General features: G+C 46.4%; 1 protein-coding gene across 5 annotated transcripts in view; it reads left to right on the top strand.

Annotated features, from left to right (window-relative positions):
• Nucleotides 1-16,414, top strand: part of MAST2 (microtubule associated serine/threonine kinase 2) — a 1,054,635-nt gene that overhangs the window by 605,373 nt on the left and 432,848 nt on the right. The window contains exon 1 of one of the 5 annotated variants that reach the window (XM_069232769.1): nucleotides 5,211-6,097. The exons of the other annotated variants lie outside the window; for them this stretch is intronic. Within the exon in view, the coding sequence (XP_069088870.1) occupies nucleotides 6,048-6,097 (50 nt within the window). The 5' untranslated portion in view covers nucleotides 5,211-6,047. Of the gene's footprint in view, nucleotides 1-5,210; nucleotides 6,098-16,414 lie in introns of those variants that run through there. 5 annotated transcript variants of the gene reach the window in all.

Raw genomic sequence — 16,414 nt, 5'->3', positions numbered from 1 at the left:
AGCTCCAGTCAGTGACACTACAACAAATTTGCGGCGTTGCTTTGTAACATCTTGCCGATTCCCTTTGGTGCACTTACTATCCCCATGAATCTGTGGAGGCCTCTAGCTGGGTTTCCACCAGTGGGTCCGCCCTCTGCACCGCCTGTGCTTCCTGAGGCCGATTCGGGTATAGCTCTGACTCTGAAGTGGATTCCACACTTGGCACATGCTGGTCTGTTAATACCAGCATAGACTCCGGAGGAGGATGTCAGGCCTGTAGTTTGGTTTGACTCTGAACTGAATCCATCTTGACCTCTGCCAAATCTGTGTGTGAGTTCAGTCCCAAGCTTCTTGCTGCCAATTACTTTGGCCGTGGCAAGACACTACCTTTACCTAAAGACTGACCTCTAGTACTCCACCTGCTCTTTGTAACGAACTTTGAAAAAAGCCAACTAGGATTTGTTGGTGATGGTGGGGAAGAATTTTCCCCACAATATAATGATAATTTATATATGGACCTCCAAGAGGCCAGTGAGCTGGATAACTCTCCCTGACAATGGGTTGGTTTACCCGTGGTCCTTCCTCGGAACCCTCCACTTCCTTCGTCGTGGTAACCAGAAGGGCAGCCAGTGTCCTAGATTTACTACTTTCATCTGCCAAAATAAAGAATAATGTCCTCACAGAGATTCTGCAACCTGGTAAGCCTCATCAGAACCTCTGCTGACTTTTAATGAGGCTCTCACTGATCTTGGCCATCAATGCAGACAATGATGCCTCCGCATGTCTCCGTAAGTTGGGCCTGGTCAATCTGCCTTTCTTATGTAGAATCCTACTGCTGAGAGCTTGGTGGTACAGGCATCCACCAGCAGAGTTAATCAGAATTACTTCCTTACGACCCTGCCGAACAGGGAATCGAAGAGAATGGAGGTGTTTAGGAAGAGGATGTTTTCCTCTGCTAGCCTTGCTCTCAGGTCAGTCAGTTCAAGCTGCTTGCTGGTCTGATACTTCCGTGCATTATGGAACTCAGTTGCTGACATTTTTCCAACTGTACCGGAAGAATTCAGAGACAGTTTGGCACAGATCATCCAAGGTGGCCAGGGTGCGGCTTAGTATGGCATTTGCTCAGGAGTGTACATGACTGACTGCTTCTGCAGAGTGATTGGCACTAGTGTAGTGCTCTGGTACCACACATGAATGAGAGCCATTGACTTTTCAGGTGTTGTTAATGCATCCTTCATGGATATGCCTTTTAATGGGTCTCGCCTCTTTGGCGAGAAGGCTGACTCCGTCCTTGAGCACTTTAAAAAACAGCAGAGCAACTACCCGCTCCCTCAGAATTTCCACAACTACAAGGCAGTTTTCACAACAATTGCACCCGTTTTGAGGCATTGCTAGGGTCTTCGTCTTCAGACAAAGTCTAGCCCCACCAACCCAACAGGTACCCCAGTCCTTTTGGGGTTAGGATAGGCATAACATATCTAGCAGGAAACGCTCAGGCCAATAGATCCAATGAACTTCCCAGCCCCTCCGGCAGCAACATCAAAGACGCTGTAGTTTATCCTTAGCTGCACCAAAGTACCCCTTGGGAGGCAGGATTACTTATTTTCTCCGTGGGTAGCAAGCAGTAGTATCTGATAGGTGGACCCTGCAGATTGTTCTGCTGCCTATTCTGTATACATCACAAAGACTTGGGGAGACGATGTGATGTAACTGCCAGAGCTGCTGACTTTGGAGCTGGGGGACCAGGTTTGAGTCTCTGCGTCGGCTCAACATCCTGCAATTCTGGGCAAATCACTTAATCTCCCTGTGCCTACCAAAAATGAATGTGTCTTGCTTAACATAACTTTGTGCTCATGTAAAGTGCTCCAATACCTTCGGGTCACGTTTGCGCTATACTAAACTGCACCAACAAAAAAAAAAAAGACTTGGTGTACCATTTGTCCATTCTGTTGCAGGATGTCTAGGTTTCTCTTGGAAAAGGGAGGGATAGAGAGGATCCTAACCTTGGAAATTGGAACTGGGTGTTAGTTCTGCTATTTTCTAGTGCCATAGAATGGTGGAGGCCTTTGTGCTGTTTTAGATATTTGACCTTTTAACTTTGTCTTGAGGAAGGACAGAATCAAAATGCTTACTGGCCAAGTTCTCTTTGCCTGGATCCTGGACAGTGGATTGAGGCATTGGACCTGCAGGATGTTTGTTTCTTCTCCCCATCTTGCAGGCCCACAGATGCTACCTGAAGTTCAAGGTGGGCTGTGAGCATTTTCAGTATCCTCTGCTACCTTTTTGCCTCACCAATGCCCTTCCGGTGTTCACGAATGTGGTGACACTGGTCTCACCTAATCTTTGGAGGTTGGGAGTACCAGTCTTCTCCTACCTCAACAACTGGCTATTGAAGGCAAGCTCATCACAGTCAGTTATAGACCACCTCCAGGCGACGATGAACTTCCTTAAATCATTTGGGTTCATGATCAATGTGCCAAAGCCACACCTGAGTCCTTTGCAGAGGCTCCTTTTCATCAGAGCCATCATGGATAAAGTGCATTTTCAAGCCTTCCTTCCAGGGCAGTGAGTTCAGGTCATCATCCTGAGGTTTCAGCCTCAGTTTTGGAACAAGTTCCCTATCTTCAGTAAAACTGTTTTTGGTGGATAATGTGTCTAACGGCAGATTCCTCACTACCCTAACTCTTCCCCTTTCTGTGGAATGGCTCTTTTTCCATCTGAAGGCTCAAAATTTGAGATCTGCACACTGGCCCAATTTATTACTTTTAGGCTTCGTAGACCATGTCCAGAAAAAAACTGCCATCACCACTCTTGGGTGGCATGTGCATACAGCTCTAGTTGTCACTTCTGCGGCGGGGAGGAGCCACATGACATCCTCTGTTAGTGTGCATCAGCTATGCTAAAAAATCTTCCAGATCCTGTCTGGAACCTAGGATTATTTTATAGGTAAGAAATCTGCAGTTAGAAATCCCACCAGAACTGGTGATACCAAAGTTAAGTAACTTGTTCTACAGAGAGAGCAGCTAGCTGGAACTTCTGAATGATGGCTTACTGTCTTGTACAATGTGGTGACGTACCTCCCCCACCCCAATTAGTCTGTACATTGCTGTTAATGGTATAAGAACTAGAGCAATGTCTGCATGCAATTCCCACCTCATTTGTGTCCAGTAGGTTCAATTAGTTTCGAACTAGCTCCAGTGAGCATTCATAGGTTTCACAGACAGCTCATTTTTAGGTCTTGCCTAAAAGACAGAGTATGCGCTGTCCATTGTGAGATGCATTGTTAGTTTACAGTGCACTTACATTCTGCCATTGGTTGACTTTATTGTCCTTCCCATTTGCTTGCTTCTGATTTGATAGCACATGTGTACTTTCCAACTTCCTCTTTTGATTGTCCTGCCCCTGGAGCTTGGATGCATTACTATGTCCTTAAACTGTTCGCCTTTTCAGGTGCTCCTTTTTCTCTTCTTTAAGCACTCCACAGGAGTGCATGTGCTTTGCAGCGTCCCTTCTCTGTGGTGTTCTGTCTCCCCAGTGTGGTTCTCCCCTTTCTCCCTCAGTGATGCACTTACCCTTGTAGGCTTCCTCTGCCCGTGTTTCTTTCTCACCTGTGTGCTTCTCCTCCTTCCAGCTCCACATTGCTCTCTCTCGCCAGTTTTCTTTCCTTCCCCACACTGTGCATGCCAGGCTGCTTCAGGACACCCATTTGCATCCCCGCTCCCTCTGTATTGTTCTTCCCACTGCAACACCTGCTGTGCTTCCAGCCCTGTGTTGTTTCATCCCCTACCTGCCCCCTGATGTTATTTCTACATCCTCCCACTCTCATTACTTCTCCCCACCCACTTTGCCTTTGTATTGAGGCATTTGTAAAGCCAGCAGGTCGCAAGGCGAGACCTGTTGGCTTTACCAATGTTTGTTACCATAGCTTCAGCATCTCAACCATAAGGCTAGTCTGGGATAGTGAGGTGGAAGCGGCACGTGAAATTGGGAAAGCACTAGACCAGATTTATAGGTACCAGAGTTTGCCGTGGTGACGTGAAGGTGGTTCCGTGGTAACACTGGACCAGATTAGACACCAGGGTGTGATGCAGTGAGTTGAGGGGTGGATTGTGCGGTTGAGAAAGCACTGAGATGTGATGGGGTGAGGTGTGGGTGGCACCTGCAGTTGGGACACAGCTAGACCACAGTACAGGCTCTGGGGTATGACGGGATGTGTTTGAGACAGCGCTACAATAGATTAGACGCCAGAATGTTATGGGGTGAAGCAGGGTGATGCATACTGAGCATGACCAGAATAAATGGTGTGATGTGGAGGTTAGGTGGGGCAGCAGATGTGATTGAGACAGCACTAGACCAGACCACCGCCACCATAGTGTGATGGGGAGAGGAACATGCTTTTGTAACCCTGCCTGATGCTTCAGCAAAAGAGGTCTGCCACATGTGTTTGCAAGAGCAACAAATCAAATTACAGAATGGGACTTCACAGGTAGTTGGGAAAGGATTAGACCAGATTCCAGACCCCATGATAAGATGGGGTGAGGTGGGTGGCAGTGTGGGGCATGTGGTTTGGGACATCCCTAGACCCCACTACTTTGGGAGAAGATGTGGCGTAATGGCAAGAGCTTCCGACTTTGGAGCCGGAGTCTCGACATTGGCTCAGCATCCTGTGATTCGGGGCAAATCCCGTCCCCGCGCCTGCCAAAAATGAATGTGTCCTTGTGTAATGTAACTGGTGCTCATGAAAAGCGCTCCCAATACCTTTGGGTCGAGCTCGTGCTACATAAAACTGCAAAAAAAAAAAAAATCAGACACTGGGACATGACGGGGCAGAGGTGGTTGGGAGAGCCCTAACCCCGACCACAGCGAGGGTTTCATGCTGTGGCACACGCGGTTGGGACAGCACCACGACGGGCGACAGACCCCAGAATTTGACAGGGTCAGATGGGGCGGCACATGGGTTTGGTTAACAGACCCCAGGATATGAGTGGTCAGGTGAGTTGGCCCTCGCGACTGGACGTGTTTCTGTCCCCCTCCCCTCTGGGCCCATTGCCCCGGGAGTCCCGCGACCCCGGCCCCGTGTGGGGTTGCGAGAGCTGGAATGCCCCTTCCCAGGCGGGCGCAGCTGTTCTCGCCCCGCCCGAGGCTCTGGCTGTTCCCGGCCTTGCACTTCAGCCCCCTGCCAGTTTTCGAGTTGCTGTGCGAGCTTTCCTTGCCCGGTCCCTCCGTGTCCTGCGATAAGCCGGGAGGCGGTGCCCGGAGCGGCCGTCAGCGCGCACCGGAGCCCAGGCCCTGCTGAGAAGGCAGAGTCCAAGCTTCAGGCTCGTGAAATCCTCAAACCCCCCTTTCCGTTCCGCTTTTGTGCCTCCGTGATTTCTAATATGAAACGGGTGCGAGTCACCGGCGGCCCACATCACGATGGGAGGCGGCAGTGGGCCCCTAACCACCCCTGAGACTGCAGAGACCTGGCAGCGGGCCCTGGGCCACCCCTGAACCCGCAGAGGCCGAGCATCGGCTTCCGGGCACCCCGAAACCTGAAGAGAGCTAAAAGTGGGTCCTCGGACAAGCCCTGAACCTGCAACGACCTGGGCCATCCACGAATCTGCATGGAGCTGAAACCGTCCCTTGGCCACCCCTGTACGTGCAGAAAGTTGGCATTAGGCCCTCGGTCACCCCTGAACCTGCAGATAGCTGACAACAGTTCGGGGCCACCCTCAACCTTCCGAAAGCTGGCAACTGGCCACTCTTCAACCTGCAGTGTGTTAAATGCGTGCTCCGGGTCACCCCTGGACCTGCACAAAGCTGGCAGCTGACCCCAGGCCACCACCGAACCTGTTGAGAGCTGAAAACTGGCCCTAGACCACCCCCGAACCCGCAGAGAGCTGGCAGCGGACCCCAGGCCACCACCGAACCTGCAGAGGGTTGTCAGTGGGCCCCGGCAAACCATTGATCCTCCAGAGAGGGTGCCATGAAGAGACCCTTGGTATAGTTCGTGTCCCGGACCCCTGGGTTGCTCTAATTGCGACAACTTCACCCCTAGAGAAGAGTTCTCTGTCAGTTCACGTGCGGCCATGATGAAACGGAGGAGAGAGCGCCTGGGAGCCCCCAGCCTGCGCATCCAGTAAGAAATGCTGCTCAATGTATCTGCATGTGACGCGCAAACTAGAATCTAAATTCAGAAAAAATATGTACAACAGCAGAATGTAAATTTGTGTATTTGAAAACACTTCTATTTATCCTGGCTAGAAGCCTTTCTCACCTAAATCTAATAGACAAATTCAGTTCTGTGGGGTAAATAATGTTTGTTTACAGCCGTACAGATATCCCGTATTACGTGTATTTAATTTAACTCGTTAAAGGAGTGTGCAGGAATTTGACAACGTTGTTAAAAAAAGCACATGGCAATAATTGCTAGAGTAAACGCTGCAAAAACGCTTTGGGTATGTATTCACTATCTGAGCAAAATATGGCTGAGTTGAAAAAGTCAGCACACTGCACCATCAGTGAAGTTGTAAAGTTTGCCAATTTTGTAGGCGAAGTTTAAACTTTACAGACCCCTACCACAACTTGTTTGACTCTGACTTATATCTAGAATGTGTACATTTTGAGAATTGCATCACAGTACATGTTTTCTATTTTTGTGAAGAAAATGCTAAATAGGTATAGCCGGGGAGGTGTGGGCTTGTGGGAAAACAGTTTTGGAAGCGGAAGACCTGGACTTTACTCCTGGTTCTCCCCTTGAGGAACTGGTCTGATATTGACGTATGGCCACCAAAATGCAAAAAAAAAAGAAGTGCCAGGAGAATAGCAGGGGGCGGGGCTTGTACATATTTCCATCTGTAGATGTTGTCATTGTGTTCTAGTTGCCATTTGCCCTGATTTCCGGTGAGTGTTTTCTGTTCCTTTGTCAGGACATGTATGCACTGACTTGCAGCCTCTGGGTAAGACATTACAAACCACTGGGAGCAAAACAGGCTACACAAACGGGGCGGCATCAACCTTAACACTGGGGCGCTCGTCTCAAAGAGGGTTCACCGGCAAGCCAGTTTCGACAGTACTAAGTCGAGTATGAGACTTACCTCTCGTGATGCGTCATATGCTGGTGCGTGATCCCTCTGACATAGGCTTGGCACCTGACCAGCTACATACAAAGAAGGTGCAGAAATGTCAGTCTCTGACTAGCTGCAGAGGCAGCAACCACAAAAGTTACAAAGTGGGAACCTTCTGGGCCTTTGCCCAACAATCTTCAGCTCGGTGCCTTTTCACACTTTGGTTGGCACTGAAATCCAAATCGCCATAGGCCAGTGATGGTAAAACGTGTGAGTGCTGGAACAAAAGTGGATCTCTGTGCTTTGTCTGCTGGGTCCTAGGACAAAAAACGTGCCACGGTAAATAGACATATTCTGTAAAGAAAGGAGAACAGGAACGGCCTAGGTGAAGGCTTCCTGCCACTGTAAACAGTAAACCTACAAATGCCAAAGAAGGGTCGACCTCATGAAGAAACAACAGTACTTGAATACATTACCACTGCTTGTGAGCCCCAAACATGTTCCTATTACTTTTACCTTTTAATGGCTATGACCTTTGTATGGCCATTTGGGGTGCAGGGGTGATATCCCCTTCTCACCACCCTTTTTTTAATGTTCTTTTAGTCCTATCCGGTGGACCTTGAAATAAAGATTGAGTATGGTACCACCTGAGATAGTTTTAATTATGTGAATGAGGGCTTTGTGTGTATTAGATCCCTGTTTGTTGGTCTTTGTTATGTGTTTCCCCTCCCTTTTGCTCCATTCCTCACGTTGGCTCGCGTGGGAATTTGTTAGCATCGCTCAATGATGACGCATGCCACTATTAGTGGGTGAGGGCAGTATTTCATAAACTGATAGATTGCATCTCGAGCCGGTGGGACCACGTTGGGGGTTTCCACTCCTTATCCTTGTCCTCTGTGTGTAAGTGCTTATTACTGCGTCTACAGCTTGAATCTGACATAGCACACCTGACTGCCAAATGTTTACACATGGTTGTGATCAGGATTCTCCTAGCCATCTTGAAATATCTACTTCTTATAGCAGCTGGGCTACATGATTCCTATATAATCTCACCGTCTTGCGGTCTTTCATTCTCACATATGTTACTTATTCTACTCTCCTCCCCTGAACCTTGCTCCTTTTCCCCTGTAATCCTGCTCTGGCTGCTAGAATACCTCTGTTCAGCTTCTACTTCCCTTCACCGCGGTTGCCTCTACTCAATATCCCTTGTGTGAACCTTCTGCTTGGTTGTTAGATATCTACATCGATCTCACACCCCCCTGAAGTCCAAAGGGCAGATTCTGAGCTTTGTGTCTGATTAAACTTGTAAACTGGACCTGATTAGCAACACTGAAACTAGAATTAATCAATTCATTAGTAAGGTAACTTAGGAAACTAGATGAGACCCCGTGCAGAGTGGCGGCTTGTTTCTTCTCCAAGAATTAGCAGCTTGGATTTCAATGAACTTGAGGCCTATGCTTATAGATTTAAGTGAGGTGAAATCTCTCCTGATGTGAAAACATTTATTGAAGTGTTTTGTACAGTACTGCACCTCGCCTTGCAGATACTTCAGGGCGCGCAAAGTGAAAAAGCGTACACAGGATAAGATTCAAGGTCGCCAGCACAATCCCCTAAGCAACGCTAAACCTTCACTGCCCTTCAATTGTCTGTACTTCAGTTGAACCACAATTTGAAAAGTGCTATTTTGAAACGTTTTTTGAAGCTTTGGTAGTCTATTTCTGCTCTTAGGCACAGATGTATGCTGTTCCAGAATTAAGGGTCCTTTAAGCCCATTTCTGGCCTGATCCAAGATCTTTGTCCTGTAGAACTGGTGCATGTTTTGCAGAAATTTCAATGTGGCCATTTAGGCCACTAAAATCAGGGTAGGGCTTTCAAGGCTGGTTTACCATACCCACAGGCCTGCAGAAACAGCTGCATCCGGCAGCCTGGGTTTTGCATCCTTTGTAGTCGGAGAGCTTTTTCGCTAGGTCTGTATGTAACACGCCACAGTTGTATCTAGTTGAACCAACTGTAGTCCTCAGGTCTGCTCTGTCTGCAGTAGTGGGATTTTCTGTAGGACACATAGTTGTGTGGTGATGTGGGGAGTGAAGGAGACGTCTGCATCAAAAGAGGTCCTCATTTTCTGGGATCTAGCTGGAGCATTTCCAAAACTTGCAAGCCGTCCAGGTGGTGTTGTAGGGTGGGAATGTCATGTTCTTCCTAGTACTAGAATCTGGATGTCATCTCCTCTGCAGATAGAAGAAACCTTATTTCATCCAGCAAAGGGTCTAGCGTTGGCATATGGTGGCACTTGCATGTTGGAACCCTACAACTACAAACAGCCTTGAATCTGGGAAGCCATTATACATGAAAATCTGTTTACATATCTACGTTCCAGGTCATTCTGTGGGATCCTTTTGAGTTTGTGTGATTTCTGGATAGTTTCCTGCCAATTGATTTAATAAAGCCTGCTTTTCTTGGTAACTTGCCTGCACAGCTAAGATGGGGGTATTAACTACTGGTCACTGCAAATCTAAGAAAAGCTTATTGTTCCCTGTCTTTGGCTAGCCCTATTTGTCCAGTATAAGATAGCAAAATGTCAGAGCGGGTGTACTGCAGAAGTCTACCAGTAGTAAGCTACAGGTCTTAAACACTCTTGGTCTTATTATGTTTCAATACTATAATTAATAATACACTGATTTAAACGAGCATGCTCCTCCTCTGATGCTGCCTTTGTCACTTTACCACAGTGGTTTTCCTAATTAGACCTTGGTCAGTTCCCGTGTCTAGAGGGACCGTCACTGCATCAACAACCGTTGTGCATCTCTGCAAGTTATTTAAAAACAGCTGATAAAACACCTTATCTACACTGAGACATGCGTTTTCCTCCTGGTCTCTCGAAATAGAGAGACTCACGGGTGGATGGCGCCTGTTGAGTGAAATCATGGTCACCCCTGAATGAAGATTCATTCAGCTTTGCTGTCCCCAGGGGCTTATCTCCCATTCTGTGATGGTTTATCCATCATGCTGGTGCCACTGATGTGGAAGCCTCCCTGGCTTGTCTTTTTGGTTGGCGTCAGAAAGCTAAAAGGTATCTGTACATGGCAGCTTTTGGCCATGTGGACAGATTGTAGCCCGCAGTAGCAGGCCTTCCTAGATGCCAAGGCTTTGATTTTAATGAGTCCTGATGTTAAGATTTTCACTTTTTAAATATAGTACATTTTTATTGAAATGTCAAATTCCAATCACGTATGCTAAGAAACATGTCTTTTGTGCATAGAATGTTACGTAATTTTGTAGTCATATTTTATCCGTTCCAATCTAACTAAACTTGTGTTTTATTCCCTGTGCTTTCCATGCATGAAGCATGTTTCATTCAAATAGTTCCTCAAGTGTTATTTTGCATGCATTTTATGGATAACATAAAACCTTATCAATATTCGGCAGCAAAGTGTCACGAAAGAGGGTGCGGAGGATTTGGCGTTTTCCACCCATAAAAGAAATATGAACTGGGGAAATGGCAGGAAGAGAAACTTGATCACCACTTAATCACCCTCCCCCGCATTGGGCAAAAAACAACATTTGTCAGACAAGAATTGCGATCCCCAGTTTGTCATTTAAGTACTTCTCAGCACAACGTATTATCTTACATTAGTCACTTGTATGGAGCATGTAATACCATTAGTGTGGTCTTCCAGTGTTAAGAGTCTGGGTACCTTTGCAGCTCTTGAGTACACAGGCCAAGTCTGATTTGCTGTGTTATCAGGCGGGTGGGGGGTGTTATGCGTGTGTGTGTTTTTCTCCAGTAAGAGTATCTTAATCATTGACATCTCTTTCATTTAACATTTCATGGATGTGGCTGATCTCACCATATCGATTGGGTGCCATCTGCGTTACTCTGCGCGCCTCTAGCCTGACTTGTGGCGTGCGAGTGAAGTAAGGGAAGGTAGGGGATGCGGTTCAGAAACGAGGATAGCTATGTATGGGTGCTAGCGGTTCTACGTACTGCCGCGTGTTGTAGATTTTCATGTAGCTTGTTGAGAAGGTCAGAGCTCCTTTGAGCACTTTGGTGCCTAATAACATGTACCCTGTTGGAGGACACACAATGTTCTGCATGTGGTTTCTAAGCGGTTAGTGCTGTTGTAAACTGGGTGATTTCCAGCTGTATGGCTTGCCTGGGTTGGATGCTTCTGCAGTGTTTTGTCTGATGTTTTGTGTTGGTTATTCTACGTGTGTTGTGTTTTCCAGGTCACCTCAATTGAAAGCACAGCATTGCTCGGCTCTGTGGAATGCATGTAATGTGTTGGATGCACATGTGGTGTGCAGTCTTATCATTGTGATGTTCAGTGGGAACTTTGTAGTCTGCATTTCACATTGTTTGCCTTGTTACAGTGAGAATTGTGCATTGCCTTAACATGTTAAAGTCCTCTAGTATATAACCTTAAGAAGGGTCATGTCCGCTGCCAGCATGTATTGTGTGGCGAGGTGCGCGTGGCGATGGACATGTGAAAATTGTGTTAAGAGGCACACTTCTGTGATTTCTCTGCTGCCTTCCTCCAAAACCTATTAAAGTCCAGTTGGAAAGTACGAATTCTGCAGCTTTTGCTCCATCCATCTACCACCTTTTGTTCTAAGGCTGTGAATTCATCCCTACAGTACTAGACCTATTCATTGGTAACATAAACACAAGATAAAGACTTTTGCGATGTATCCAGCTCTTCAGTTTAACTTTTTTTGGGCATGTTTAAGGCCTGAAAAAGACCAAAAAGTTAGAAAAATAAGTCAAATAAGTAAAGATGCCCATTGATTACCACATTTTTTAAATGTAGATCACAGTACTGGAGCTGTGCAACTCTTCTTTAAGTTTCTGTGCATAGATTATCGCTTTTATAAATCCCATTGGTAGCTCAGTCATCCATTTTGTTCTTAGACTTGTAAAACGGTCATTTCATCTAAAGACGTAAAACATGTAAGTGTTAAAACTTCCCCAAAATGGATTGAGTTCTACCCTCTTAGATATGTTCTTTTCCAAAAGGATAACTGAATTGTAGCACCGTAGACCCTCGGCGTGCTTTCAGAATTGGATAGAAATATTTCGGATTGGTCCAGTGCAGGCCCCATCCTCCAGTATGCACGGTCTACTAAATGCTTCAGTTCTCTCGGTTGCAGAAGCAATAGGGACATCGTGTTGATGGTTTTCAGCTTCACAAAGGCCACTAAATTTCAGCTCTTTTTCAGCTTAAAGAGGTCTTTTGGCATTCTGTCTGCTTTTCTGGTCGTGATCTCAGTACAGTACGGATGGCGTCAATCAAACTTTGTGTTTAATACTTGCCTTTGAATCGCCCCTCTAATGTGTGGCTTTTTTTGTTCTACTTCCTGTTTGAGGCAAGCAATTCACCCTTTCCCCTGGCCTGGCTGATCTCAGTAGCCCCAGCTTGCTTTTTCGCTTCTATTCATCTCCCATCTCGTATAAGGAAAAACCTTCGCTCTGGACCACAGTGTTGTTGTCCACTGTCAACAATGTTATCACTCTACTGCGTCTCAACTCGCACCAAGATGCCCCATTGGTTAGACTTCACGACCTTGAGTGCAGATGAATTAGAAGGTCCATCTCGTATCCCAATTATTTGCCTATGTTTGTTGCATGTGCCTTGTTTCTGGCGGGTGTCTATCTTTCCCCTTTCTTATTCAGAATACTAGTACTTTGTCTGTTTCAAGGGTTACCTATGATTTCCTTGGGTTACTTTTCTTTCCTATCTATGCCACTGCACCACTAAAGCCATTGGCTGCCTTGCATTCACTAACAGATGAATAGCTGTATTGAATACTCTCCCACACGCCAATTATTTGTCTCTCTTCTGAATTTATGTTAAAGTTACTTGCAGAAGAGCCCTACTTGTGATTAAGGACAACAGATGACTCCATGACAGCATGATATTAGGCTTCCATTCCTGGGTTTTCTGTAATCCATTTTTCCTGGGGGTGGGGGGGTGTATGACCTGCGACCCTAATATCTGAGTGGTGTGTCAAAATACCACTCATACAGGCCGAAGTAAGGAGAACTTTCAACCTTTTTAGTGATGAGAAGAGTACATCTAATCCAAAATTTACCCATATCACCCCACTACTCATCCGAGTGTTGTAATGATATTTTAGAGGAGCTGGCTAGTGCAACTTCCTCTGACTCCTTCTTAAAAGAAGTAGATTTGAAGTGAACCAAGTTCTGGAATGCTTATTAATAAAAGTCAGGACTTGATTCACACTGTCCTGGTGACAATTAGTGCAGCTCTTCTAAATGTAAAAACAGCATTCACACGTGGGAGGTCGAAATATTCCATCACTAGCCGGGACCCATTCAGTCGCTTGCAACCTAGATAGTATGCAATGCTTCCTGCCTGTTCTGTTCCACCCGTGCGCATTTTGGGTCATACCCTCAGCCAGAAGCTCGTGGAGAGCAGGCGGCTTGAGTGTGACCAGGATGGAGCAGGGCACGTGACCCTTAAAATGCTCTGCGCTTCCACGTCCACAGAAAGTACATGTGAGTAAAACCTTCCTCATTGCTAAGGATTGATCCACTGAAAGGTGTTTCAACATTTTGCCCATCCTTACTTGTGATTCAGATTTGGGCTTATTCAAGCACATGTCTTGGTCTGTGCAGGCTGGCTACCTCAGATGCCGTAATGTGAGATTTCCATCGCTCATGTGCCCCACCGTGTTTGCATTCAATTAGTTTATGCAGTAAACGGCTTTACTTTCTACAACATACAGATTCAGTCCATCGTAGTCCATGTTTTTAATGCATGGTAAACTACACTGGTTTGTTTGAATTTCTATTCATTTTATAATAAAAAGTTTGAAGCTTGAATTAAAAAAAAATTCCAAAATGTCCAGGTTTTGACGCCTGTACTTTGGGTATGATATTTTTGAGTTGGTAGGAAGCATTTGTCAGTAGCCAAGAGGTGTTTGCAACTTTTTAAGCATAAACTTTGCCATCTCTGCATACAGTTGTCGGGTGGATCTTTAAGTCTTCAGAACCAGATTTTTTTTTTTCATTCCTATAACAGTCTGAGAAAGGACAGGCACAACTAGGAAGTGTGCCTGTTAACTGCCTAGGCAAGCCAGTGCATTATTTTGCTGACTGCCTGCACCCACATTTCTTCACAGCCGATCAGGCCACCTTGACTTCTACAGCATATTTAGATCAGAAATAGCCGCCCAGTTTCCAGTCATAAGTGGTCGAAATAATTTTCATTTGAAATAATACAACTAAAAGGATTTTAGCGCCTCATCGGAGCAGAAAATACTATTCCCACACCCTTCTCAAGGTGACACTATGCAAAGTAAAAGGACTGGAGGATGCTCGTTGAGTCGTGCAGTTTAATTGGCTGAAACCATTGTGGCTTCTCTTGTTTTGACGTGTGCCTCGAACGCTCGATGCGCATGTTTATCCACCTGGCAAATCAGATGAGAACGTATCTGGGAGGTAATTCAGGCGCAAAAGGCCCAGCTCGGAAAGGATGCTTTAGGGCAGACTCACATCCTCTGGCCGCAAGTTCGCACCGCAGCCACTGGGAAGTCTGTAACCTTTAATAAGGAGGCCTTAACTACCTCCAGGGGAAATAAGGTCATCTGTTGAAAATGCTGTTACTGTGGTTAATGTGGAAACTTGATGCGGGAAACTTTATAGGACCGTTGTTATCCTTTTCCTTGAAATAATATTTAGATCAAAACAAGCAGTGACAAAGCCAGTAGGCCTCGGGCACTGCTTTTGTCAATGTTAGTGTATTTCAGCACTCTGCCTGGAGCGTCCCTTAGCAGCCGAAACTAAATCACAGGCCAGAGCACCGCAGCGAATGGTCTGTCTATATGAGAAGAAAGGAGAAGGAGGGTGGGGAGGGAAAACTGAAGGAAGTGGGAGAGAAGAAGGGTAGAACAGAGCAATGGGGTGAGAAAAGAGAATGAAGCCAGGGAAGGGTTATAGTTGAGAGGTAGGAGGGAGAGTAGGGGTTAAATGGAACCACAAATTAAAGAAAAAATAGTGTAGAAATTAGTTGAGGGGAGAGGAAATCGTCAGGTGAGAGGTGGGTAGTAAAAGGCAAGAAGAGTGGAAGGGAAATTGAAGGGTAGGAATAAGAAAATGAGCAGAAGGGGTGGAGAATGAGGGGAGGAAGTGGAGGTGGATGGGGAGAGGTAAAATTAATTGTGGTGGAAGAGGGAGGAAGTCATGGCAAAAAATGAGAGAACAAAATGGACAATGGGGTGCAGGTGGGGCAGTAGGCGGTATGGAGGTCTGAATACGAGAGGAAGTGAGAGAAAAGAAGGCGTGGACACGAGGTGACAGAAAAGTGAGAGAGGAGCAAAGGGGGAAGCACAGAGGAAGAGACCAGCGGATAGGGAAGCAGTGGAAAGCAGGAGAGTGGTGCAGATGGAGAAGACAAAATGAATGGGGGAGTTGAGACAGTAAATGGGAGACAGTGGAGATGAGAGAGGGAGATGAATGAGAGGAAAGAACAGTGATAAATAGGAAAGAGGGCATCTGAGTTTGTGAGTGAAAAGTGGTGGAGAAGGAGTTCCATGGAGAACAGAGGTCCAGACAGGAAATAGGAGAAGTGGAGATGATTTTAGAGGAGAGAGTAGGGAAGGAAGGGAAGTAGGCCGACTGGGTGGCGAGGGGGTTGAGGGTTACGGAGGGAAGGAGATGAAGAGGGATAGAAGATGAGGGCTGCAGGGTAGTGGTGATGAAAGGGCGGAAGAAAAATATGGGAACTTTCTGAAAACATGACAGCAGGGGAACGGAGGGAGGGACGAGGGTCGATGGGTAGCATGAGCGGGATAATGCAGGAGGCAGAGGGTAAAGTAATAGAGGAGGAGTGAGATAGGAAAAAGTTGAAAAGAAAGAGGGTTGCTGGGAGAGGGGACAAACCTGCTGGAGGTTATGAGAATGATGGGGGAGAGGGCAGCAGGGGAAAGGAAAGCGAAGAGCTGGGTACAAGAGATGTAAGGGCGGGAAGAAAAAACACAGGAAATTATAGGAAGAGCGGCAAGTGGAGGAAGACATGAGGACGACAGAAGACTGTAGGAAGCGACGATGATAGATGAGGTGGTGGAAGGCGAAAGTACATGAGGAAAGAAGTGGAGTATGTATGAGACTGGGTGGTAATTAGAGAAGAATGTGTAAAAGTGAGTGTAGAAAGGAGGGTGACAGAACAGGTGATAGAGAGGAGTCAAGTGTCGGGGAATAGAAGTGAGGTGTAAATGAAGGAGGGATGGGAAATGTTGGGTAAAGAGGAGATAGAGAAGACCAAAGGAAGACCGGACGCAGATGGAGGAGGTGAAAGAAACTGTACAAAATTGGAAAAAAATGAGAAAGAATGTTACGTTACTTTTAGCACATATATTGACCACTCTGT

The sequence above is a fragment of the Pleurodeles waltl genome, chromosome 4_2, assembly GCF_031143425.1.
Source record: "Pleurodeles waltl isolate 20211129_DDA chromosome 4_2, aPleWal1.hap1.20221129, whole genome shotgun sequence".
NCBI lineage: Eukaryota > Metazoa > Chordata > Amphibia > Caudata > Salamandridae > Pleurodeles > Pleurodeles waltl.
This window is presented reverse-complemented; position numbering and strand designations above follow the sequence as displayed.